Raw genomic sequence first — 26,410 nt, forward strand, 5'->3', positions numbered from 1 at the left:
TCCGACTGCGTGTCATCAAACCCAAAGGAAGTGTCTCCTGTTCACTGCACCTATTCTTTTTCTCCAGAGATGCTGCCTGACCTGCTGAGTTACTCCAGCTTTTTGTGTCTATTAACTGCACTACGTTGGACTGAATTATCAGTTGTGTTGCAATGAACTCACTGTGTTTTTTTCCCCCACTATTCAAATTGGACAATATCCTTTCAGTAGATCTGAAAAAGGGGGCGGAGTGAAAATGTAGAAGAGAGAGAGAGAGAGCTGGAACGGGATAGGACGTTCTTCAGTGAATACAGGATCGGGTTGGTGGGCAGGTGGAGCCTCTCAGGCTGTTTCTGTTCGATGCTGAATTGAAGCTGTGTCACAGCGGTTGTGATGAAAAGTCAGCTGCCTGCGGCTCAGGAATCATTGCTCTTCTCAACTGACAAGCAGTCTGGTTTCTGAAACAATAAGGTCTGTTTCTGTATGAGCCTCTCCCTCATGCCAACCCCCCCACTGTATCCCTGCCAGTCTGTCTATGTGCCTTCCTCTCTACTCTCTCCTTCTCACTCTCTTTCTCTCTCTTTTCTCCCCCTCCTCCTCTTCCCCCCACTCTCCCCTATCTCCCCGCCCCTCTCACCCCCTCTCTCCCATCCTCTTCCCCTCTCCCCGTCTTTCTCCCTGTCTTTCTCCACCTCTCCTCTCTCTCTCCCCTCCCCCCCCCCCCCCCCTCGCGTGTGTCTGCGGGTGTTGATCTTCCGTCTTCCTTTCTTCCCCCTCTGTCTGTCAGACAGCAGGTGCGTGCACACGCGTGGCTATGAGAGAGCCACACTATTGTGTGTGTGTGTGTCTCTCCCATTATCTCCCTTCATCCCTCTCCCTGCTTCCGACATTGTCTGTTGACCAGAGTAGTTGTGTGCACGTCTCTGTCAACATCTCTGTCCCTGGTATGATTTCCATCATAATCCCTGACCCTACACGGTGTGTTGTGGTTTTCTTTATTTGTATCATTGATTTAGAGGCTGTGAGGGTTGGTGCTGAAACCAAGCCAACCGAGGGTTAGTAATGACGTGCTCTTTCCCCTAGCGAGCCACTTCTGTTTAAAAGAGGCAATGCGTTTCAAGCTTCCTGTTGTAACTGATGAGGAGTATCGTGTTGGTGAGCCTTCAATGCTTTGTCTGTGGCCCAGTGATGGAGATTAACCTTTGGTGTGCCCACTTTGTTCTGCTGTGAAATGCAGACATAAAAGGAATTTTCTCTGTTGTTGAATTGCAGGCACAAACAGCTACTAGTTCCAGATACAAAGAGAGAGAGAGAGAGTGAGACAGTGGCTTTGTCAACTCAGTCACAAGCTCTAATTTTCCTTACTTGCAAAGAAAGACTGTGCAGAGCGCGAGTCCAAAGCCTCCGGTAAGTGTCTATGGTTTTTATTCTCCCTCTGGCTCAGTCAAAAGCTGTGTTCTGCTGCGTGACTTTTAACCTACTTTCTGAGGCGTGGTGATGACATTGGCAGGGAGGAGGGGCGAGGCTGTGGCGTTCAGTGCTGAGCCTTCCTTGTATGCCGCAGTAAACATGGCAGTGATGCTGAGTCTGCCTGCACTCTTTAATCTCCCACATTCTGTGTAAAATCACACAGAGCAGTACAAGATCCAGAGCCTGCTTCTCCAGGCCCTCCTGTGACCACTCCTTTACAATGATCAAAAACGAAACAGAAACAGGAGTTGGCCATTCGGCCCCTTGTTGCTACTCCACACTTCCAACCATCAGGGCCAAGTCGCAAAGCAGGAAATGATCAGTAACTGGTTTAATTTGTTTACTAATATCTATGCACATCTTTGTGGGATCTGTCATTGTTGGGGAGGGGTGAATATAGAGAGAGTATCTGGATGTAAACTTGATGTGATCACGTTTGATACCCATGAAGTCAGGACAGGAGGGAGCAAGGGCTACTTTGGGGGGGGGGGGGGGGCATTAGGGATGCACAGGTTTACCAGTAGTGGACAAACACTGAGCACTTACAGTTACTGCACAGTGCCTCAGTGGCATCTTCCTCTAATAACCCTATCCCCCGATTCCCTTAACACCCAAAGAACCTGTCAGTGTCTGTCGCGAGCAATCGCAGCGACTGAGCCTCCACACACACCTCTTGGGCAGAGAATTCTGAGCGAAGGATCTTTTCCTCATCTTTACACTACGTGGATGACCCTTTATTTTGAGACGGTGACTCAATCTGGGCAACCCAACCACAGGGGACGCATTCCACCCTGCCAAGAACTCTGTGTACTTCATCCAAAACCAGGGAAAGATGAGAGAAATGTCTTTATTTAGAGAATTGCAAAAATCTGGAATGCCAACCATAAAGGGTGGTGGGTGGAAATCTAATAGTAGCTATTAAAACCGTATTCTATAAATAGGAGGCACAAAAGGGCAGGGAGAATAGACAGACCTATTCACAGGTTGAGCACTGGGTACACAATTGCATCTCCATTACACAAAGTATATCTTGCCCTGGAGAGGATGCAGGGGAGATTTACAAAGATGTTTCTGGAATGTTGCGGAATTGTAATTGTAATGAGAGGCATCGGAATAAGAGGCGTTTGGACAAACACATGAACAGGCAGGGAATGGAGGGAGGAGGAGAAGAAGGGTCTTGACTCAAAACGACACCTATTCCTTTTCTCCAGAGATGCTGCCTGATCCGCTGAGTTACTCCAGCTTTATGTGTTTATGTGTCTACCTGGGGAGTGGAGGGATATGCCCAGGCAGCTTAAATTCTCATCGTGTTTGTCACAGATGTCAGGGGCTGGAGGGTCTGTTTCTATGTTGTACTGTTCTGTGTTCCTTGTTTTTCCCTCAGAGTGGCGGACGCTATCTGGGGAGTGGAGGGATATGCCCAGGCAGCTTAAATTCTCATCATGTTTGTCACAGATGTCAGGGGCCGGAGGGTCTGTTTCTATGTTGTACTGTTCTGTGTTCCTTGTTTTCCCCTCAAGAGTGGCGGAAGCTGGGGAAGATAGTTCGATGGAGTTAGATAAAGTCATTGGGAGAGCACCAGTAGAGATGTCAAAAAAACAGGGGTGTAATAGGGCTAGAGTGGAGATGAGGTGAAATGTTTCCATCCAGCAGGTGGTGGGGAACTGAAACTCACTGCCTGAAGGGGTGGGAGAGACAGAATACCCCATTTACTCCGGGATGTGTACTTGCAGAGCCTTGACCCGCAGGGCTAGTGACGCTGGGCTAGTGGCACAGGGCTACTGATGTAGGGCTGGCAGGTGGGAATAGGCTGGGGAACTCTTTTTTTCAACCAAGAGAGATTGGATGGGCTGAATGGCATCCTTCGGTGTCATGAATTTTTAATACTGCCAGAACCTCAGTAAAATGCCGATTGTCCTTGTAATGTCTGGAGCTGATTTCCCAGTTGTTTACCACAGGAGAACAACAACTCAATGGTGAAATGGTGGGCTTCGAAACTCCACGGCAAGATGTGTGGGGTTCCATGAGGGGCCTGTATTTGGCGTTGCAGTTTATGACACATGTCTGTGGCAGGAGAAAGGGATGCCTGTGTGTCCACTCCCTAGTGCAGAGGAAGGGTTTTTCAGTCGAGTGGATCTTGTCCTCTTTGGGTGTCTTCTCCACCTGCTTCCCAGTCCCGCTCCTGAATCTGAACTCAACTCTCCTCCTGGCATTTCTTTGCATAAATTGATCTACCTCCGAGCTCCCTGACAGTCCCCTGAGGTTGCCCTTGCACCCTCTTGCCAGGTCAAGTTGAAGTTATTGTCCTTTCTGTAGGCATGGTGAGATAAAGAGGCAATGAGAAACTTGCCTGTGGCAGCTTCATGGGCACATAGAATTCAGACAAACACGCAAAAACAAATTGTACATTGATTAGACATAAACAACCCGTGAAATTTCTAAAAGAAAGGCTGTGCAAAAAAGGAAATATGTGCAAAAACATGAATAGAAATCAAAATAAGTCCATGGTAATGCAGCGCTGTTGCGTTTTTGCGGTTGAGGCAGATTTAGGGTTGTTAGGTCAGTTCACAAACCTGGTAGTTGTAGGAAAGTTGTGGATATGGATAGGCAGGGAATGGAGCGATATGGATCACGTACAGGTTGAGGGGATTTGTTGAACTTGATATCATGTTCGGCATGGACACTGCGGGCCGAAGGGCCTATCCCTGTGCTGTGTTGTGTTTTCTAGTGGTTCCTAAACCTGGTGGTGTGGGAGCGCCTGCACCTCTTGCCCAAACAGTAGCAGTGAGAAGAGGGCCCGGCTCGGAGAGTGACATCATGGGTATCAAACGTGACAATTTCACGATTGCTTCATTAATTCCTCTCGCAATCCCCTCTCCCATCAGGGACAGAGCCCACGAGGTCCCGTCCAGCTGATTGTGCTTAGTTGTTAGGGTCCGAGTTAACTGGGTTGTTTACCAACTTCCTTCTGACGAGGGAATCGGCCTCGATGGCCCCAGTGACGAGCTGATCACAGTGCCAACTGATAACGTTAAGGATGTTTTCTGATTTATCTCAGTTACCTGCTCCCTCGGTTGTTGTGAATCTCTGTGAAATTTGTTTTATTTGTGTTGCGATGATCTTGGCTGGGGGAGCAGAGTTCACGTTGTAGGGTGGCTGCAGGGGAGTTATTGACAACAGCTCCGAGCTGCTCACGGTTTTTGGCTCTCGAATGCAGGTGTTGGTGGATGGTGACATGATATGGTAAGTGAGTGTACGGGCAGTTTGCGTCCAAATGTCCAACACACAATGAACTTTGGAACTGATAAGCAGCAGGAAGGCACTTTAGCGGCAAATTCAGAGTTGGTGCCAAACAGTGTGGAGTTTACTTTGTGAATACCGCAAGTCAAGGACAAGTCAAACTCAGATAGGGTGCTGGATAAAGAGGAAGTTCGATTTGCATCTTGTGAGCAGTATATGACAACTGATCCTACATGGCCACGTTTTCTTCTGTGGAATGACCAACCCTTCATGCTGAGCAGCCTTGCAGGTGCTGGAAATCAGAAATTAAAAAAACACAGAAAATGCTGGAAATGCTCAACGGGTCAGGCAGTGTCTGTGAAAGAGCAGCAGTGGTAAGGTTGGTGTAGGGTCTCGCACCTGGAATTTAACTGCTTCTCTTTCAATAGATGCTGTTTGCAGCATTTCCTGCTGATATTGCAGGTCGAAAAAAATATACACCTTTGCTCTCTAGTTCTTTGAAGAGAGGCACAAAATGCAGGCGTAACTCAGCAGGACAGGCAGCATCACTTGAGAGAAGGAATGGGTGACGTTTCAGGTCAAGACCCTTCTTCAGACCTTCTCTCTAATTCTTCATTCCCCAACCCTGGGAAAAGGACTGCATGCATGCCACTCATTGTTTTAAACATAGAAACATAGAAATAGGTGCAGGAGTAGGCCATTCAGCCTTTCGAGCCAGCACCTCCATTCAACACAATCATGGCTGATCATCCAAAATCAGTACCCCATTTCGGCTTTTTCCCCCATATCCCTTGATTCCTTTAGCCCTAAGAGCTCAATCTAACTCTCTTGAAAACATCCAGTGAATTGACTTCACTGCCTTCTGTAGCAGAGAATTCGCAACTCTCTGGGTGAAAAAGTTTTCCCTCATCTCTGTCCTAAATAGTCTACCCCTTATTCTTAAACTGTGACCCCTGGTTCTGGACTCCCCCAACATCGGGAAATTCTTCCTGCATCTACCCTGTCCAATCCTCTTAATATTCTTGAAAGTCCAGATACACCACATCCACTGGCTCTCCCTTATCTTCTCTACTTGTTACATCCTCAAAAAAATCCAAAAGATTAGTCAAGCATGATTTCCCCTTCATAAATCCATGCTGACTTTGACCCATCCGATCACTGCTTTCCAAATGCGCTGCTATAACATCTTTAATAATCGACTCCAGCATCTTCCCCGCTACCGATGTAAGGCTAACTGGTCTATAATTCCCCGTTTTCTCTCCCTCCTTTCTTAAAAAGTGGGGTTACATTGGCTACCCTCCAGTCCACAAGAATTGATCCAGAGTCGAGAAAACATTGGAAAATGATCACCAATGCATCCACGATTTCTATGGCCACCTCCTTGAGTACTCTGGGATGCAGACCATCAGGCCCTGGGGATTTATCTGCTTTCAGTCCCAACAATTTACCTAACATAATTTTCCGACTAATGTGAATTCCCTTCAATTCCTCCCTCCCAGTAGATCTTCAGTCCCCTAGTATTTCCGGGAGATTGTGTGTGGCTTCCTTAGTGTAGACAGAACCAAAGTACTTGTTTAACTGTTCTGCCATTTCCTTGTTTCCCATTATAAATTCACCTGTCTCTGACTGTAAGAGACCTACATTCGTCTTCATTAATCTTTTCCTTTTTACATACCTGAAGAAACTTTTACAGCCAGTTTTTATATTCCCCCGCAAGCTTTCTTTCATGCTCTTCCCCCCCCCGCCCTCTCAATTAACCCCTTTGTCCTCCTCTGTTGAGTTCTAAATTTCTCCCAGTCCTCTGGTTTGCCACTTCTTCTGGCCAATTTATATGCCTTTTCCTTGGCTTTAACACTATCCTTGACTTCCCTCGTCAGCAGCTTTTGAGTCGTCTTCCCAGTTTTATTTTTTCGCCAGACAGGAATGAACAATTACTGGAGTTCATCCATGCAGTTTTTAAATCTTTGCCATTGCATCTCCACTGTCAACCCTGTAAGTATAAATTGCTAGTTTATCCTAGCCAATTTCTGTCTCATACTTTAAAAGTCTCCTTTATTATGTTCAGGACCCTAGACTGTGAATTAACTGGGTCATTCTCCATCCTAATGCAGAATTCCACCATATCATGGCCACTGTTGCCCAAGTAGCCTTGCACAACAAGATTACTGACTAATCCTTCCTCATTACACAATGCCCATTCTAGGAAGACCTGCTCTCTAATCGGTTCCTCTATATATTGGTTAAAAAAAAACATTCCGTATACATTCCAGGAAATCCTCCTCCTCAGTGCTGTTACCAATTTGGTTGGCCCAATCTATATGTAGATTAAAGTCACCCATGATAACCACTGTACATTTGCATCCCTAATTTCCTGCTTGATGCTATCCCCAACCTCCCTACTGCTGCTTAGTGGTCTGTATACCACTCCAACAAGCATTTTCTGCCCTTGGCTATTTCACAGTTCTATCCATACCGATTCTACAGCATCCAAGCTAATGTCTCTCCTTGCTATTGTATTAATCTCCTCTTTAACCAGCAATGCCACCCACCTGCTCTTCCTTTCTGTCAATCCTTCCTGAATTCCCTTGCATGTTTAGCTCCCAGCCTTGGTCACCCTGGAGCCATGTCTCAGCATAAGATCATCCCTCGGACTCTGACACTCCATGGAATAAAGACCTTGCCAGCCCAATCTCTCCCTTAACTGTCCACCTTGAGACCTGGCAATATCCCCATAAATAGTTTCTGAATGCTTTCCAGCTTCATAGCTTCCTCTAGCAGGGTGACTAAAGTGATGGAAGAATCTTAGTTCATCATGCTAAGCAACAGATGTAATATTTGCACAAGATCTTTCATCCATCTAGGTTAATGACTTCTAGATGTTGGATGTAGGAAAAACGGTTCATGCGTTATTGTTGATCAGTAGATTGTGTGGTTATAGTTAGGGTTCACCCAACTATCATGAAATTATTTCTCCACACACTGCTTTTGGAACAGTTCCCCCTTTCAACAGTTGCAGCTTTCTTCAGTCTCTCCTGAGCCTTGGTGGCTGTCTTCAACATTCTGTAACGATATTGGTAAATGATTGAGTCTGTGGCCAGTCAATGTGGGCAGTAAATATATGGATAAATCGTGGGTTTAATCTCTGCCACGTCTAACAGGCTGTGGAAAGAGATTAATTTGGGATCCTGTTGTGGAAAAGGAACTAAAATAATGAGATGCGAGCACTCTGAGGCTGGGAGAACAAGAGGAACACCATTCAGTGCTTCAGGGCCACTTTCAACAATCGGTGTAATCTACGTGAGTTACAGAAGGTGGTTCTTCTGCACTACTAATGCATGCTCATCGTCCTGTTCAAGAGGCTGCAGATGATGGAATCTGATAAGTAAGGAAGCTGATAGTTGGAAGCAGATAAGGATGAGGGCCAGATGGAGCCAGCCAACTCCTCCACCTCACCACTCAACTCTTTACACAGGCGGGAGAATCTCCCCTTTACATGCTCAGTCCTGATGCAGAGTCTCAGCTCAAAATGCCAACCTTCCCTTTGCCGCCGCAGATGCTGCCTGACCCGCTGAGTTCTTCCAGCAGTTTGATTTCCACCAGGGCGTCGCCTGGATTTGGAAGGCTAGTTATGGGTAGAGATTGGATAGGCCGGCCAAGGAGGCCGAGGGAAATAACCTGATGGAATTACGTAAGATAGGGTAGATAATCAAAATCAAGTCCCATAGTAGGGGGAATCGAAAACAGGAGGGCACAGGTTTAACTTGGGAGGAAGAGGTTTAAAGGTGTTCTGAGCGGCCAGTGTTACAAAGAGTATCTGGAATGTGCCGCCAGAGGAGGTGGTGGAATCAGATACAATCTCTGTGTTTAAGGGATATTTAGCCAAGCACGAATAGGCAAGGCATTGAAGGATATGGTCCTAATGTGGGTAAATGGGATGAGTGTAGATGGGCACACATGGTCAGCATGGATAGCTGCTAGAGTGAGTGCACTGCAGAGAACCAACAAGTAAGAAAGCTATTTGGCCTGGTCCTTGCCACTTGCAGTAGCTATCCCATCCCATCCTTCCCTGGCCCACCCTTTCAACCAACTCGCCTCACTCTGTTTACTGGCACACTTAACCAGATCTATCTCTGGCCCATGGGTACACCATTAACTATGGGTTCTGAGATTGAAGACTTCCCCCCCCACCCCCCCCCCCCCCCCCCCCCCAGAATGAACTACACAGTAGGGTACAACGTGGGCAGCGATCAACAATGTGGAATACTACTCAAATGTGCCCTTTCATTAAAAAGCAAAATAAACCCCATATAGCCATTTACAAAAATATTGCAGGAGTGCAACTATGAACAAAAAAACAGAAAAATGTCGGAGATATCAGCAGGCCAGGTAGTGTCTGCAGGTAAAGAAGTAAAGCTAGTGGTTCATCGTAAAACAGAAAAGCTATAAAACAGGCAAATGTTAAGTTATTGGGAAGGTGGAAACAGCTGAGGTAATATCTGTAATTGGGTGGAAACCGGGAGAACTAGTGTTGCTGCCGGCCATGAGGGAATGTTGAAGAAGCAGGTAACTGCAAATGATCAGCTCAGGAGAAAGTTTAAATATGAGGAGATGTTTGAGGACAGGAGACAGAAAAACCATTGATTCTGGGACTGTGGGGTTTAAAACGCAGCTGATGCTGGAAATCTGAAGTAAAGGGGAATACTGGAAATAGCTAGCAGGAGAGGCAGCATCCACAGAGAATAACGAAGTTATTATTGCAGAGTGACGATGCCACTTTGGAACTGGCCAGTTCACGTTCGATGATATTTGGTGAATTCACTGTTGAGTCCTGAGGATGGGAATTTGTCGAGAGGGAAGACGAGGTGCTGTTCCTCAAACTGTCGTTGACTTTTTAGTCCGAAGAAGGGTCATTGCCCAAAATGGCGTCTGTCCACTTCCTTCCAATGATCCTGCATGACTGCCGAGTTCCTCCATCAGGCTGTTCTTTGTTCAAGGTTCCAGCATCTCCAGCCTCTTGTGTTTTTGTTTGACTTTGATGGATTGGGATAACGGGCTGAAGGCGGAAGTCGGAATAGGATGGAGAATTAATCGGCCAACTGAAAGCTCAAGGCCACTTGACTGAGTGAACAGAGGTGTTCCACAAAGCAATCACTTGCTTGATGTTTAGCAGCATGAGTGAGATTGCTCTGATAGCAGGCGTAGATTTGATGGGCCAAATGGCTCCTATTTTGCAAGAGATATAAGTGAATATCTGACACACTTGGAATGAATGTTTAAGTCCCTGATTGTCATTGCCAGGCAAGTTGCACTTGACTTTGAATTAATTTAGTGAACTAGTGCTGCTTTAATACATTTTAAAAAAAAAACGTGCCAGCAAGAATCTGTGAAATGCTGTGCGAGCCAGATTGAGGAGAGAGGGAGAAGGAACGGAGAGGTAGATGGAGTAAAGCAGATTGTGGAGTGAGAGGAGAGATAGGGTGTGAGGTGGGGGGAAGTGCAGGGCAAGACGAGGGTTGCTGAATCACTCTGGAGACGGACTGAAGTAGGACACACTGCCCTGCTCATTGTGCTTCCAGATGACGTGCAGCCACGTTGTTTCTTTGCTGTCCTAGTTTCCACAGTGTAATGGTGTAATGGACACCGTCTGAGTATCTGATCCTGTCAACACCAGTACCTTGTGCCCTGCTGCGGAGGTTCCAGCTGCTCGTCCATGCATTTCTGTGCTCGCCAGTGTAACAGGAGCGGGAGAGCCTTTTATTTACTGTTGTCTCTTGAGGCAACCCTCAATCCCACCCCCAAACGATGGGGTTGGGAGGGGAGGGGAGGGGAGGGAAGGGAATCCAAGAAGTGCCTTTTTAACTGCCTAACCAGGGGATCGAAATGTGCATGACAACTGATAACAAGACATCCGTGTCTCTTTCAGGGCTGACGAGGCGAGATGGCAGAGGCTCACCAGGCTGTGGCATTTCAGTTCACCGTCACCCCTGATGGCATCGACCTGCAGCTGAGCCATGAAGCCCTGAAGCAAGTCTACTTGTCAGGACTGAGGTCATGGAAGAAGCGGTTCCGACGGTACAAAGTGAGTCCGCCTGTGGTCTGGGCACTGACTAATCCCATCCACGTGTACCCACTCTGGGGCACTGGTTATGTACACTGCTCTGTTATGTACACTGCTCTGGGGTACACTGCTCTGGGGCACTGGTTATGTACACTGCTCTGGGGCACTGGTTATGTAAACTGCTGGTTAGTTATACTTCTGACTAGTCCACCTGTGATGCAGAGGCTGTTTGGTGCATAGAAATTAAGGGCTTCGATATTTGGGTACAACTTCATGATACTTTGGTTTGTGTACAGCTGAAGTATTGTGTAAAATTCTGGTCGTCATACTATAGGAAGGACACTGGATGACAAAGGAGATTGACATTCTGGCCATCACTCATCCTCACCCCATCCTACACAGAACCATGATCACACTTACTGTGTCAAGTTGTTGCGATGCTGGAAATATGAAGTACTTACTTGACTAAAGGGTGGTGAGTGTATGGAACAAGCTGCCAGAGGAGGCTGGTAACGCTGGGACTATCCCAACATTTAAGAAACAGAGACAGGTACATGGAAAGGACAAGTTTGGAGGGATATGGACCAAGCGCAGGCAGGTGGGACTAGTGCAGCTGGAACAATGTTGGCCGGTGTAGGCAAGTTGGGCTGAAGGGCCTGTTTCCACACTGTATCACTATGACTGTGTAGTGGGCTTGGAGGTCCTGGGCCCATGAAAGAAGTTAAATAAACGCAGGGCCTGTGGCGAGGGGTTTTGATTTAGTGGGTGGTTTACCTACGTTGAATTGTGTGTCAATATTTCTCCACAGAATGGAATCCTGACGGGGGTGTATCCAGCCAGCCCCTCTAGCTGGCTGATCGTGGTGGTGGCTGTGATTGCAACAATGTACGCCCGCGTTGACCCATCCCTGGGAATGATCGAGAAGATCAGGTGCCATCTCCCTACAAAGTAGGTGCTACACCAGCTCGCTTCTCCACTGGACGTTCCTGTGTTTTTGCTGTTACATTAATTCCGTTTCTCTGGCAGTGGCTACCTGTCTAACCAGAGTGAGAGCATCCTGAGTGGCCTGCTCTTCAGCACTGGCCTGTGGATCGCCCTGGTCTTCACCATGCGCCAGACCCTGAAGCTGCTCCTCTCCTATCACGGATGGATGTTTGTCCCACATGGCAAAACCCCAACCAGCGTCAAGCTCTGGATGGTGAGTCTGCCCCCGCTTGGTCTTGAGCCCTCAATGTTTCTCCATAGTTGTGAGGAAGGGGAGAGTAGATTGTTTTCCCCAGAGTCTGTGCAATGGTTCATGATCTGCCCCCTGATGCAGGCTTCTGGAATCTGGGGGAGGTTCCTGGGAGGTAGATGGGGAGGGATTCCTCTGGAAGCTCTCGAGCTGAAGCGCAGAACCTTCAGTGGCACGGATGAAGGAATCTGATGGTGGTAGCGGCAGAGGTGAAGGGAATGTGCTTAGGAGAGCGATGGTCATTGTCGGCTCCTTAACTGTTGTGATTCTTTAATTAAGGAATCCCCAAAGCAGACAGTATAACTTTCCAACTAATTTAGATCAAAGTACTGGCTGGAATGAGGGGGTTGGAAATTAATGTGGTATCCCAATTGTCTTCTGTGTGGAGTTTCTTATTCAGTTATCTTGTGTTTGTGTCGGGTTCTCCTGGCTTCTTTCCAATGGAATGGATTGGATTTGGGTTTGTGTCAGAATGGTATGGTTTGGGTTTGGGCCTAGATTAGGATGCAATGGATTGTGATTGGGTTTGGATTGGGATGGGATGGAATGGGTTTGGGTCTGGATTGGGATGGGATGGAATGGGTTTGGGCCTGGACTTGAGTTTGGTGCCTGTTTTCTTGTTGAGTTATCTCAGGTTGGGGATGCCTCGTTGTTTAGTCGGGTTGGGTTGAGTTTGGTGCTGATCTCCTTGATCCGAGGCAGTGAATTTATTTCTTACCATTTGTTGTCACTCCTCCTCACAGTTGATAGTGAAGATCTTCTCCGGCCGCAAGCCACTGACGTACAGTTTCCAGACGTCCCTTCCTCGACTTCCCGTGCCGGCTGTGAAGGACACCATGAGGAAGGTGCGTGTGTGCATCTTAAATTTGTGGCTTTTCAAACGTGGAGCATTCTGGGCAAGAGCGAGCTGTAGCTTGTTAGGAATCAACGTGTTATGATGTATTTGATATTCCATTCCCTAGATTTGGTCAACCAGGCCATTCAGTCTGAATAATAAACTAGGTGTCTCAGGAACTTCCTTCAACTTGTCTCACACCGAGTAATTTGACAAACGAGGTCCTGACATTACTGCTCCCATTGACCCAGAATAGTTCAGGGAATTAGCCTTCCTATTACTTTTGTCCAATGCTTTATACATTGTCTGAATTTTCTAAAGCTACATTCACCAGGAACAACCTAGATGGAGCTTTATCTGTGTGTAGTCTGCTGCAGGTGGCGTGGAATAGTGTACACAGAGTGTGTTACATTGAAACTGATAGATTGTGTTCTTAAGAGAGATTGGTATTGAGAAATTGGAGGTTCCATGTAACCTCCTGTGGGGAGGTTACATGGAAACAGGATTCTCCCTCCTCCATCTGTTGTTTAAATCCACGACAGTTCTTTTCTCTGTCAATTTCCAAAGTAACTTAATTGGTTCTCTAGTTCCCAATTTAAATTGCATTTCAGCCATTATGCAAATGATGTTCCCTGATTCATCACTTGCATAATATCCAGATGCTATGGAACATGATTCCAGCCATGTTGACCACACTGTGAAGAGCTGTGGCCACACACAGGTTGAGATAGCATGAGTGAGGATGTGGAGGAGATTTACGAGGATTTTGCCAGGACCAGGGGCTTTATTATTAGGCGAGATTAACTAAGACAGAGTTGTTTCCTGTTTAACAAATGATGAATAAATTGAGGCACATAAGATTTATGAATGAGCCAGTGAAGTTGGTCATTAGGAGGCATACGTTGAAGTTAGGGGGTGAATAAATAATTTGGGGTGGAGTGGACAAGGTGTTGGTGTTGGCTGCGTTCACTGCCCCCAAAGGACCAGTGGGGACAGACATTCTCATTACCTTTACAATGGATGAACAACTTCAGAACCAGAACCTGCCAGACATTGGTCTGGGGAGGTGGGCTAACCGTGGATGTGATGGGCCAAACGCATCATTTGTGTAACAGTTCTCTGCTGATCCTACCAACTCATCAACATCATTCTCTTGCTGAAAACCTTCCTGCTCACTATTCTAACTATGGTTGGGCAATGGCAACTGATAAATGAGGGGTGATGCATTTCGGGAGGTCTCACAGTGGGTCGGGCATATACTGTGAATAGTAAGACCCCAGGGAGTATTGAGAACATGATCCAAAGATTGCAAAGAGGGTGAGATAGGATAATCCAAAGAGATAGGTGGGTGACGATGGCATATGGGATACTTGCGTTTGTTACGTTGGGTTTTGATTATGGAGGTCTTGGCAAATCTTTATAAAATGTCAGTTAGGCCACAGCTGAAGCACTGAGTCACCACAGTACAGTAAGATGTGATGGTGCTGGAGAGGACGCAGGGAAGATTCACACGGATGTTGCCTGCGATGGGAGTGTGTCATTTATGTGGAGAGGCAGGATAGGCTGGGTTTGTGGAAACTGAGGTGGCACCTAATAAAGATGTACAATATTATGAGAGGCATGGTTTGAAACATCTCCCTTTGACAAAGATGTCTAAGATGTCTCTTGAGGGCACGGGTTCAAGGTGAGAGAGAGTTAGGGGGAATCTGAGGAAGATATATTTCACCAGGAGAGAGAGGGGCTGGTTGGAGCAGATACTCTCACAACATTTAAGATGCATTTTGAGAAACACTTGAATCACCAAAGCTTGGAAGGCAAGTGAGCAAGAGCTGGAAAATGGGATTAGTGTAGGTAGGTACGTAACAGTCTGAATGAATGTAGTGGGCCATAGGGCCTGTCGCCCTGGGCAGACTGCATGGGACTAACAGACACCATCAGCGAGGAACTGTGTATGCGTTGGGCAATGTACACCACCCTCTGCAATGGGTCCAAGACAGAGCAGCCATACCATATGTTCAGGACCAGAGGGTGGGGGAATCTGAGGAAGATATATTTCACCAGGAAAGTGAGGGGCTGGTTGGAACGGATACTCTGACATTAAGATGCTTCTAGGAGAAGGCATTGACATGATGGGCCAAAACGCTGGAAGGCAAGTGTGCAAGAGCTGTAAATAGGATTAGTGTACATAGGTACTCCAGTGCTATCATGTAGTCCTTAGGGCCTTCTGTGGGCTGCATGGAACAGTAACACCATAAAACCTTGACAATTGTGTACACAATCTACAGGGAGAGAGTGTTGCAGGACCACTGCTGGGAGAAATCGTGGTGGGTTCCCAGGGAGATTGTTCTTCTAGGATCAGGCATGGACATGCTTTTTTTTTCCTCCTGTACCTGGAGTAAATAGTCCGACCTCTTTTCACCATGACAAAGAGTTTCCCTTAGCGAATGCAAGAACCTGGCGATAATGACTTTGACAATCTACAGTGGAGGCAGTGGTATCCCAAGCTCAAATCGCTGGGTTCCCCACCAACTACGCGATGGCAGTGACAGGCTTTTTGTTTCCAGATAGTGAGTCTGTCTGACCTTCCTGAATGACAAAGAGTTCCAGCGAATGCAGGCCCTGGCGAAGGACTTTGAGCTGAAGGTGGGACCAAGGCTTCAGTGGTATCTGAAGCTCAAATCCTGGTGGGCCACCAACTACGTGAGTGAAGGCTCCAGATAGTGATGCCTGTCTTTGATTGTAACTGGATTCCGGTTTGAGAGCAGAAAGGGACAACACTTAATGTCCAGTCACTAGATGCTATTACAATTCATTGGGAGATTACTGTCCAGATACAGGGTGATTAATACACAGACCCTGGAGATTAATTTGCTCGTGGTGTGTGGTTGAGTATCGATGGGAGTGTGGGGACAATAACATGAAATCAGTGTAGGATTGGTGTAAATGGGACCTGATGATTGATATGGACATGATGGGCCAAAGGGCCTGTTTCTGTGCTGAATGACTGACATTGAGCAGTATTTGTCCTGGGAGCTAAGGAGATTTTCACCGATCTTGCTCGTTCTCTTTCCTTAATTTTTCCTCATAGATTCAATGATTTATAGAGTTATACAACACAGAAATGGGCCCTCCAGCCCAACTCGTCCATGATAACTAAGATACTTATCTGTACCAATCTGATTAGCCTATTTGATCCATATCCTTCTCGCCTCTACCGCTTCCTCTGGCAGCTCTTTGTGAAATAACAGCCCCTCACATCCCTTTAAATCTTCCCCCCCCTCTCACCTTAAATCTATGTCCTCTAGTTTTAGACTCCGCTTCCCTGGGAAAAAGACTGACCACCCATCCTCGTGATTTTATATACCTCCGTGAGGTCACCCCTCAGCTTTCTTTGCTCCAGGGAAATCAGCCCCAGTCTATCCAGGCAGGGCTGGCCTTAAGCCAATTGGACCAATTGCTCCCAATAGGGCCCCGTGCCTAAGGGGGCCCCGCGCTAGAGTAATGTACTCTCGGCTCAGGTAGATCAGGTGGAGAGTAGACGGGCGGACGGGGAAGAATGGGGTAGATGTTGAGGGGGGGTGTAAGGGTGGGGGAGGTGGGTCGTTCCCTTACGGTCCCAGGGCAGCGCTCCCGCCCCTCCAGTCGCCGTGCTTCACGCACACAGCCCTGGCTCCACCCCTCTCTCTCCCCAGGGAGATGCGGTGAACAACACAGGGAGGGCCAGGCCGGGGGTTGGAGCAACGTTTACAAACCTCGGCCTCAGCTCACACCTGTCTACCTGGACCCCGGCATCCGCTCCCGCCGCCAGCCCTCTCTCTCCCTTCTCTCCTTCCTTTCCCTCCCTCCCTCCCTCCCTTCCCTTCTCCACTCCCTCCCTTCTCTACATCCCTCTCTTTCTTTTCCATTCTCTCCTTCCCTCCCTCCCTTCTCTCTCTCCTTCCTCCTTCCCTTCCTTTCCCCTCCCTCCCTCCCTCCCTCCCTCCCTTCCCACTCTCCTCCTCTCCCCCCACAACTCTACATCCACAGACAACTTTTCACACACTCACTTCCATCACGCACCCTTCTTTCTCACCTTCCCTCCACACACGCCCTTCTTTCTCTACTTCACCACACCCTTCTCAGACCTAACACACCTTCACACCTCCAGAGACAACTAACACACACTCACATCCCGCCAGACAACACACACACACACACACAGACAACTAACACGCACACATCACGTACAGACAACTAACACACACACATAATGCACAGACAACTAACACACACATCACGCACAGACAACTAACACACACACACAACGCACAGACACAGACAACTAACACACACACACAACGCACAGACAACTAACACACACACACACACACACACACACAGACACACACACACACACACACACACACACACACACACACACACACACGCACACACGCACACACACACACAGACACACACACACACTACACACACACACACACACACACACACACCACACACACACACACACACACACACACACAACACACACACAATGCACAACACACACACACATCACGCACAGACAACTAACACACACACACACACACACACACACACACACACACACACACACACACACACAGACACACACACACACACACACACACACACACACACACACACACACACACACATCACACACACACACACACACACACTAGGATGGGGTAGAAGCCCAAAGGGTAGGATGGGGCTGAAGCCCAAAATGTAATGACTGGACTGGTTTGTTGCCAATAGTTATTGGTTTTCCAGGATCTAGTTAATTATTTTTTTTCTTCATTTCACAGTTACTAAAACAAGTGGTATTGTAACTATGTACTTTTCAGAGGTGATCTACACATTTGGTTTGTTACTGATAGGCTTACATGTATGCAATGTTATATTAAAATGTAGCTTAGATCTGTTTGGTCGATTAACTCGCATGCTCTCTTTAAGCGCATATTTTGATTACTTTCCATTCTACCATGGAGATATAAAGTCTATAATAGACTGTATTTATATTTCTATGATTCTACAGACCCTGGCTGGGAACCTGGGGCTCACCAAAATTGTTCCCAATTGGGCCACGCACATCCTAAGGCCGGCCCTGTATCCAGGTCTGTCCATATAACTCAAGCCCTCCAACACCTTTGCGAACCTATTCTGCACCCTTCCTAACTTAATCACATCCTTCCTAAAGAGTGGCGACCCGAACTGCACACAATGCAACGTGCGACCTAACCAGTGTTTTGTACAACTGTAATATGACGTCCCAACATGTATTCAATGCCTCATCGCATGAAGGCATGCATGCTATATGTCTTCCCCACCACCTTGTCTGCCATTGTTGCCGTTTTCAGGGAACTATGCAATTGATCCCTGGGTTTCTCTCTTCCTGGGCTCTGCCATTCACTGTGTATGCCTTGCCCTAGTTTAAATCCATCACTATGCCTTAAAATGCATTACATATGCTTGTCTGAGTTAAACTCCATCTGCCATTCCTTTGCCCACTTTCCCAGTCGATCTAGACCCTGTTGTAACCTCAGACATCCTTCCTCACTGTACTATACTCCACCAATATTAATGTCATCCACAAACATATTGATCATGTCGCCTACATTCTCACCCAAATTCCTAATGTTTCTGGAAAACAAGAGGGGACTTTCATCTTTTTCTTTCCTTTAACTGCTCCCAACCCACCGTCTCCATATCCCCATGTGGAAGAACTCCTCCATCACACTCATTCAGTTCCGCAAAGAATTTCCAGCTTTAAAAACCAGACTGCACCGTGTCCATTCTTGGGCTAGAGACTCGTGGTGCAGGCTACCTGCAGGCAGGTGCCATTTGTGGAAAGTTTCAAATTGTCCATGATGCCTCTTGTAATTGGACAGCTGTCATTATACGTTTTGTTCAGACCTCCACGATCGACATTTGTCAATCCACACTTCCCGCTGTGTGACACCTCGCTTGGTGGGGCTGTGGTGAACACTGTAGAGGTTGGGCACAAGTGATGTGCAACCGGCCCGTGGGGGTCTCCCCGGGGCAGAGGCTGGACAACGCTGTTGCTTGTTGTTGTGCAAGTGTGGGCTTCAGGGTTTGACTGTAATCTCACACACAGGTGAGTGACTGGTGGGAGGAGTACATATACCTGCGAGGTCGTGGACCCATCATGGTGAACAGCAATTACTACGCAATGGTGAGTGAGCTGTGTGGTGGGGGTGGGCAGGGTAGGTACAACGGGGCTGGGATCTGGGAGGAGGTGAATATTGTGTATGGTTTTGGATTTGCAAGTGAGGGTCGTCTCTGGGTGAACTCAGTGGAGTTAAACTATATCTGGGTCAGGTTGCATAAAAACATTGAGAAAAAAAGACCAGAAGATGGGGGTGGGATTTAAGGGGGAACTTTTTTCGTGTGAACAGGCAGCCTAGACCCGATCTCTTCTTGAGCTCAGCTTGGATTCTGAGTTTGCAATGTCTGAGATAAGTCTGATTGATGCAAGAAGGCGGGGTGGGTTTGAGTGCCGAGGGATGGCGTGTGTGACAAGCGACAAGTCTTCCCGTTCTGTGCTTGAGAGAAATGTCTGCTGGTGAGATGAGAGGCGGTCGTGAGGCAGATCCGGGTGGAAGCTGATGCTGTAGCCGAGAGTGATCACGCTGACGGGGGAAGGGGTGATGAGGAGGGGTCGATGGGCAGAGTTCACGGTGCAGTGAAACCCACTACTGGAGGTGTCCGTGTGACGGGGTGGACCAGGCCTGGTGCAGCACTAGTGGGTGGATGGTGGCGGAGTGGTCAAGCACACCAAAGCCTGCGGGCAGGTCGTGACTGATAGTTCACCGTGGCTGCCATCACACAGAATATCACTCTGTGTGGAAACACTTCCAGTGCCTTGGCAAGAAGAAGAAATCTCATTGACTGAGACGATCAGGTGAGAATACGACGCGTTCAACTACTTTAGGAACTAGCGTTTGGAGAGTGGTTGGTCTGAGCTCCGGGGCACAGAGACAGCTCTGCCCTTCCCCTACTAACTGCTCACAGGATGTGGGTCTCTGTTTCAGGATTACCTGTACATTGTTCCAACACCGGTACAGGCAGCTCGAGCAGGGAACACCATCCACGCCATGTTGCTCTACAGACGTAAACTGGACCGCGAGGAGATCCATCCCGTACGTATCCTCAGAGTCGTCACTGATGCATTCCCCCCCCCCCCCCCCCCCCCCCCCCCCCCCTGAAGCAATCATCCTCTCTCCTGTTAGTGCCACCCCTCCCTCTCTTTGTGTCCCTCACCTCTCCCGCTGCCTCGTCTCCCTGGGCTCCTCCCACAGAGCCTTTGTTTAGCCGCCTGCTGTCCTCACCAAATATCCTATAGCGGAGCAAGATAGATCACTCCTTCTAAATGCAACGGGCTAACTTGTAGTATGCAACTGAGGCCTTTTTTTCATCCATTTCCATAACCCGACCCGACTCGCAGTGCAATCAACGTTGCGGGGGAACAGTTTGTGTTAATAAATTAAAATCCTGAAAATGAGGAGAAGATTTTTACCAAATAGCTTTTATTTTTACGAGGATGTTTCCGTAACCGGCTTCCGTCTCCGCTCTAGTATCCTATGGGATCTTTAGTGCGGAGACTTAAGCCGGTTACGGAAATGGGGCCGAAAGTTCCCCATGAATCTGCCCATGACCGTACTACGTCTTTTTCGTCGAGTGATCTATCTTGCTCGCTGTAGGATCTTTGGTCCTCACTTCCCTCCCTTGGACTCTCCCCTGTCTCTCACCTCTCTCGTCCCCCTCTCGTGCTCTCTGCACCATCGGGCTGACAGTCGACTGTCCTTGGTGAGTTTGTAGATTGGGGAAGTGCCATGGTCACCAACGTGAAGGTTAAATATACACGGGTAACTAGGAACACATCTCTACTGATGTTAAGGTAGTACCTCATACTCTCGCTCACTCCCCTGTAGTGACCATGACTATCACATACTCCCAGGATACCTACAGAAGAAAACTCCTTCACTGTCCCATCACTTGCTCCCAGCTTCATGTAACCTCACTTTTGAGTAATTACTAAAGTATTTAACTTTCCACGGTTTAATCATTTCTTAATCCTGTCTGATTTTGCTGTCTCCTTGTTCTGTGTTCCTTCCTTTCTCCTCTTCCTTCCCCCACCCTTTCCTTTCTTAAATTGGAGTCTTTCTTCCACCTTCCCCCACCCCCCCCCCCCCCCCCCCCCCCCCCCAACCCAACCCAACCCAATGCCCACTCCCCTTCCTCGTGTGACTGTGAGGTACTACAGATTAGCCTGCAGGGCACCGCGATACCCCTCTGCTCCATGCAGTTTGAGTGGATGTTTAACACGACGCGCATCCCCAGCCGGCATTCAGGTAAGACAGCCGCAGTGGGCTTGGGGCAGGGGGCTTACAGCACTATCTCCAGGTGACCCCCGTGGGCATGGGAGCCCTAGTCTCAGAGACCCACAGCCCCCACCCCCCTCTACCTCGCCAGCTCATTCCAGCTAATAACAGTCGGCAGGCCCGGGTTAAGGGGGCGGATGTGGCTCCAATTTGATGATTCTGCACCCCCTAAATGGATTTGGGTGCGACATCACTGTGCAAACCCTGCATTTGCAAGGGGCTCGTGTAACTCTGTCATGTCTATGGGCTGTTTGTTAAGTTTTACTGTCTGTGTCCGTCTAAAAGGCTCTGTAGAATCTCTCCTCCTGTTGCTTCTCTCTGTGTCCCCACAACCCCCTGTTACAATGTGACCTCTGTTGGCATATCCACTCCATTCCATTCCCCTCTCACCTGCCTGAGTTAGAATTTATTTTGATTTACTCTGTGTTTTTTTGACTCTTACTTTTCAGCTCATGGGTCAAATCCCTATGTGCTCATCCCAGTACGAGCGTATGTTCAATTCCAGTCGCATTCCGGGTTTAGAGACAGGTACAGTTGCATCCTGACCCATCTCTCCAGCTTTGTTCATGCCCTTTCACTGCTTGCTGCCTTTTTGCTTTATGCCAGAAATGTACAGACTAGGTGCAATGAAGGGGCCATCATGGTTTGGTGGACAAATTGGTGCAGACATGTTCATGAGAGAGGCTGTTAAATGCTTCTGGGGGTGGGGTTAATGTCTCAGGAGCTGGCGTGGGGGGGTGGAGTGTGACATTTCTGTTGCTCGTTGCCCCTCTCCCATGGTTTTAGTAACATTATCCACCTGGTGACCTGTCCTGGTATCCTGCAGGATTTCCCCCTGTGGCCGCTCATTGTAACCTGTTGGATCGGGAATGGGATATCTGTCCGTGTGTGGACACGGAACATGGCCCCTCTGTCCCAGGAGATGAGGGGATTACCGGCTGCCACTCCTTGGGGTGCTTTGGGAAACCACTCTAACATCAGACGATGGCTCAAACTCTCCCTGGCCCCGATCGGTAGAGGCTCCTGTGGTCGGAGAGCATCTGAGGGAAGTTAGTTCAGTCCATGATCCCTGCCTCTTCTCGTGCAAGGAGAGTCCTTCAGTTTGGGAGCCAGAATACACGGTGCATCCTTTGGCTGGACCTTGCTGTCAGACAGCATCGGGTGACGTGCACTGAAGTCCAGATGAAGTTCTTGCCGTGGTTGTGAGGAGAAGCCTCCACAAATGTGACTGACCTCTGGAAGGACGAGCTCTCCGCAGAGGTTTAAGCTCCCACCATTCACTGCAACCCACTCCATCCCAGTGGCACCTCCATCTCTCTGGCTCTCACCCCTCATCTGCCTCCATCTGTCTGGTTGCTGATCTTTGCTCACCCCCCTCCCCCCCCTCCCCTACCCTGTCTCTACTCCTCCTCAATCTGTGTCTCTGCTCACCCTCACCCACCCCTCTTTCTGTGTGTATCTGCTCTCCTATCCTCTCCCGTGTCTCTGCTCCACCTTCCCTACCCCTATCTGTGCCTGCTCCCTGTCTCCCAGCCCTATTCCACACAATGTCAACATCTGACTAGCTTCTCTCTCTCATCCACCTGCCTGACTGCCAGCCCTCAGCCACTGTCCCTGGTTGCTACAGCTCACACCCCCTCTTCTCTCCGGCTGCCTGCTGCCCTCCTTTCAGCACTCCGCCTGCTTGGCACTCAGGAAGCACGAGACGTCTCCTGTCTGCAGTTCTGTGTCTGTCCACGTCTGTCATTTGAAACAGATCACAGTTTGTTTGCACACAAGGGCTCAGAGTTTGCGGTTCTGCACTGGGCGTCTTCCTCTGGGGTCCTCCCCTCCCTCCCTCCCTCTCTCCCTCCCTCGGTTTGCCATAGTAGCGTCGGTGAGAATGCTCGAGGATTTTCATGTTCCACTCTGACACGTCCCTCATCTCCCATAGATACTATGCAGCACCTTAAGGACAGCAAGCACGTGGTGGTGTACCACAAGGGCCGCTACTTCAAGGTGTGGCTCTACCACAGTGGCCGGCTGCTCAGTCCGTGCGAGATCCAGCTGCAGATGCAGAAGATCCTGGATGATCAGTCGCTGCCCCAGACCGGAGAGGAGAAGCTTGCAGCTCTCACCGCTGGCGACAGGTGAGGGTGACCTGCTCTTCCTCCCGCGGGCGGCGCCGTGGCGCAGCGGTAGAGTTTCTGCCTTACAGCGCCAGAGACCTGGGTTCGATCCCAACTACGGGTGCTGTCTCTACGGAGTTTGTACGTTATCCCCGTGACCTGCGTGGGCTTTCTCCAAGACCTTCAGTTTCCTCCCACACTCCGCAGACGTACAAGTTTGTAAGTTAATCGGCTTGGTATAAATGTAAAATTGTCCCTAGTGTGTAGGGTAGTGTTAATGTGAGGGGATCGATGGTCAGTATGGACTTGGTGGGCAGAAGGGCCTGTTTCCTTAACTAAACAAAGTTTAAAAACTCAGCATCCCCAGAAGCCAAGGGACAATCTCTTCTCCTTGTAAAGCTCCTGACTACAGGCTAGGTCCACAGTTGACAGTGGAGGACTCGTACTCCTGAAGGCCATGGTCCCTGGTGCAATCAGTCGAATGGACTCGAGTGGACAGACTCCCAAATAATTTAACAAGGAAAAAATAACAGAAAATGCTGGAAGACTCGGCAAGTCAGGCAGCATCTGTGGAAAGAGGCACAGTTCACATTTCTTCAAGGAGGGTCACAGACATGAAACATTAACTTGCTCTCCCCACAGCTGCTGCCTGACCCAGAGACATAGGTACAATATAGAAGCAAGCTCTTTGGCCTATCAAATCCACACTCACCATCAACTACCCAGCAGCGCAGGCAGCATCTCTGAAAAGAAGGAATGGGTGACGTTTCGGCTCGAGACCCTTCACAAAGTACTCAAGGAGGTGGCCCCAGAAATCGTGGATGGATTAGTGATCATTTTCCAATGTTCTCCCGACTCTGGATCAGTTCCTGTGGACAATGTAACCCTACATTTTAAGAAAGGAGAGAAAACGGAATTCTAGACCAGTTAGCCTTACATCGGTAGTGGGGAAGATGCTGGAGTTGATTATTAAAGATGCAATAGCAGCGCATTTGGAAAGCAGTGACAGGATCGGTCAAAGTCAGCATAGATTTATGAAGGGGAAATCATGCTTGACTAATCTTCTGGAATTTTTTGAGGATGTAACTAGAATGGACAAGGGAGAGCCAGTGGATGTGGTGTATCTGGACTTTGAAAAAGCCTTTGACAAGGTCCCACACAAGAGATTAGTGTGCAAAATTAGAGCACATGGTTTTGGGGGTTGGGTATTGACATGGATAGAGAACTGGTTGGCAGACAGGAAGCAAAGAGTAGGAATGAAGGGTCCTTTTCAGAATGGCAGGCAGTGTCTAGTGGGGTGCCGCAAGGCTCGGTGCTGGGCTACTATATTGCAGTTATTTATAATATATATTAACGATTTAGATGAGGGAATTAAATGTAACATCTCCAAGTCTGCAGATAACACAAAGATAGGTGGCAGAGTGGGCTGCGAGGAGGATGCTATGAGGCTGCAGGGTGACTTGGATAGGTTGGGTGACTGGCAGATGCATGGGAGAAGCTGTATAATGTGGATAAAAGTGTGTTATCTACTTTGGTGGCAAGAACAGGAAGGCAGATTATTATCTGAATGGTGTCAGATTAGGCGAAGGGGAGATGCAACGAGATCTGGGTGTGCTTGTACATCAGTCATTGAAAGTAAGCATGCAGGTACAGCAGGCAGTGATGAAAGATAATGGCATGTTGGCCCTCATTGCGAGAGGATTTGAGTTTAGGAGCAAGGAAGTCCTACTGCAGTTGTACAGGGCCCCGGTGAGACCACACCTGGAGTATAGTGTGCAGTTTTGGTCTCCTAATTTGAGGAAGGACATTCATGCTATTGAGGGAGTGCAGTGTAGGTTCACCAGGTTAATTCCCGGAATGGCGGGACTGACATATGAGGAAATAATGGGTCAACTGTGCTTGTATTCACTGGAATTTAGAAGGATGAGAGGATATCTTATAGAAACATATATAATTCTAAAGGGATTGGACAGGCTGGATGCAGAAAAAATGTTCCCCATGTTGCGGGAGTCCAGAACCAGGTTCACAGTTTAACAATAAGGGGGAGGTCGTTTAGGCCTGAGATTAATTTTATTTTCCACCCAGAAGGTTGTGAATCTGTGGAATTCGCTGCCACAGAAGGCAGTGGAGGCCAATTCACTGGATGTTTTCAAGAAAGTGTTAGGTTTGTTTGGCTCTTGGGGCTAACGGAATCAAGAGATATGAGGAAAAAACAGGAACAGGGGACTGATTTTGGACGATCAACCATGATCATATTGAATGGCGGTGCTAGCTTGAGGGGCCGAATGGCCTACTCGTGCACCTACTTTCTATGTTTCTTCAGACTGAGCTCAGTCTGAAGAAGGGTTTCAACCTGAAATGTCACCCATTCCTTCTATCCAGAGACACACAATACAATTTATTTGTCACTTGAACCTCATAGAGGCTCAAATGAAATGTTGTTTCTGCAGTCATACACACATGGAAAAAAAAAGACCCAAGACACAACACAATTTACACAGACATCCATCACAGCGCATCTCCTCCGCGCTGTAATGGAAGGCAAAAAAACTTATCTCTCCCCTGCACTCCACATTCCCCTCCCGATGTCAGTCAAAGCCCCCGGCGGGCGATGGCAATTGTCCCGCGGCCATTAACGCCGCGCCGGGTGATGCAAGGCCGTGCTCCGGGTCTTGTTGTTGGAGCCCCCGGCGGGCGCTAGCAAAGTCCCGCAGCCGTTGAAGCCACGCCGGGCGATGATGTAAGGCCCCGCTCCAGGCACTCCTCGACTCGGGCGGGTGAAGTCGCCGTTGCAGAAGCCTCGAAAAGAGGTCTCCCACCCGGGACCCGCGGGCTCCCGATATTACTGGCTGCCAGACCTGCGATAAGCCTCCGAATCTCCGGGGGTCGGTCACAGCAGCGCGCCACCACAGCTCCACCCGCTACGGACTCGGCCAGCTCCATGATTGTGAGTAGCTCCGCAGCTCCGTGACTGGAGCCCCAGGTCGTTCCTGCTGGAGGCCGCTCCACGTTGCAGCCCCAACGACAACGGAGACCCGACAAGGAAAAGGTCGGGTTTTC

The 26,410-nt window shown here is 48.5% G+C and overlaps 1 protein-coding gene across 1 annotated transcript in view; it reads left to right on the plus strand.

The window, feature by feature from the left end:
- Positions 1-293: 293 nt before the first annotated feature.
- LOC129705915 (carnitine O-palmitoyltransferase 1, liver isoform-like) overlaps positions 294-26,410 on the plus strand; it is a 46,655-nt gene continuing 20,538 nt past the window's right edge. Inside the window, 11 exon segments of the mRNA XM_055649841.1 lie at positions 294-450; positions 1,252-1,386; positions 10,613-10,768; positions 11,556-11,695; positions 11,774-11,945; positions 12,725-12,832; positions 15,385-15,516; positions 18,956-19,033; positions 19,893-20,000; positions 21,692-21,770; positions 23,176-23,371. Of these exon segments, the coding sequence (XP_055505816.1) occupies positions 10,628-10,768; positions 11,556-11,695; positions 11,774-11,945; positions 12,725-12,832; positions 15,385-15,516; positions 18,956-19,033; positions 19,893-20,000; positions 21,692-21,770; positions 23,176-23,371 (1,154 nt within the window). The 5' untranslated portion in view covers positions 294-450; positions 1,252-1,386; positions 10,613-10,627.

This window comes from Leucoraja erinacea, chromosome 18 (genome assembly GCF_028641065.1).
Source record: "Leucoraja erinacea ecotype New England chromosome 18, Leri_hhj_1, whole genome shotgun sequence".
Classification (NCBI taxonomy): domain Eukaryota; kingdom Metazoa; phylum Chordata; class Chondrichthyes; order Rajiformes; family Rajidae; genus Leucoraja; species Leucoraja erinaceus.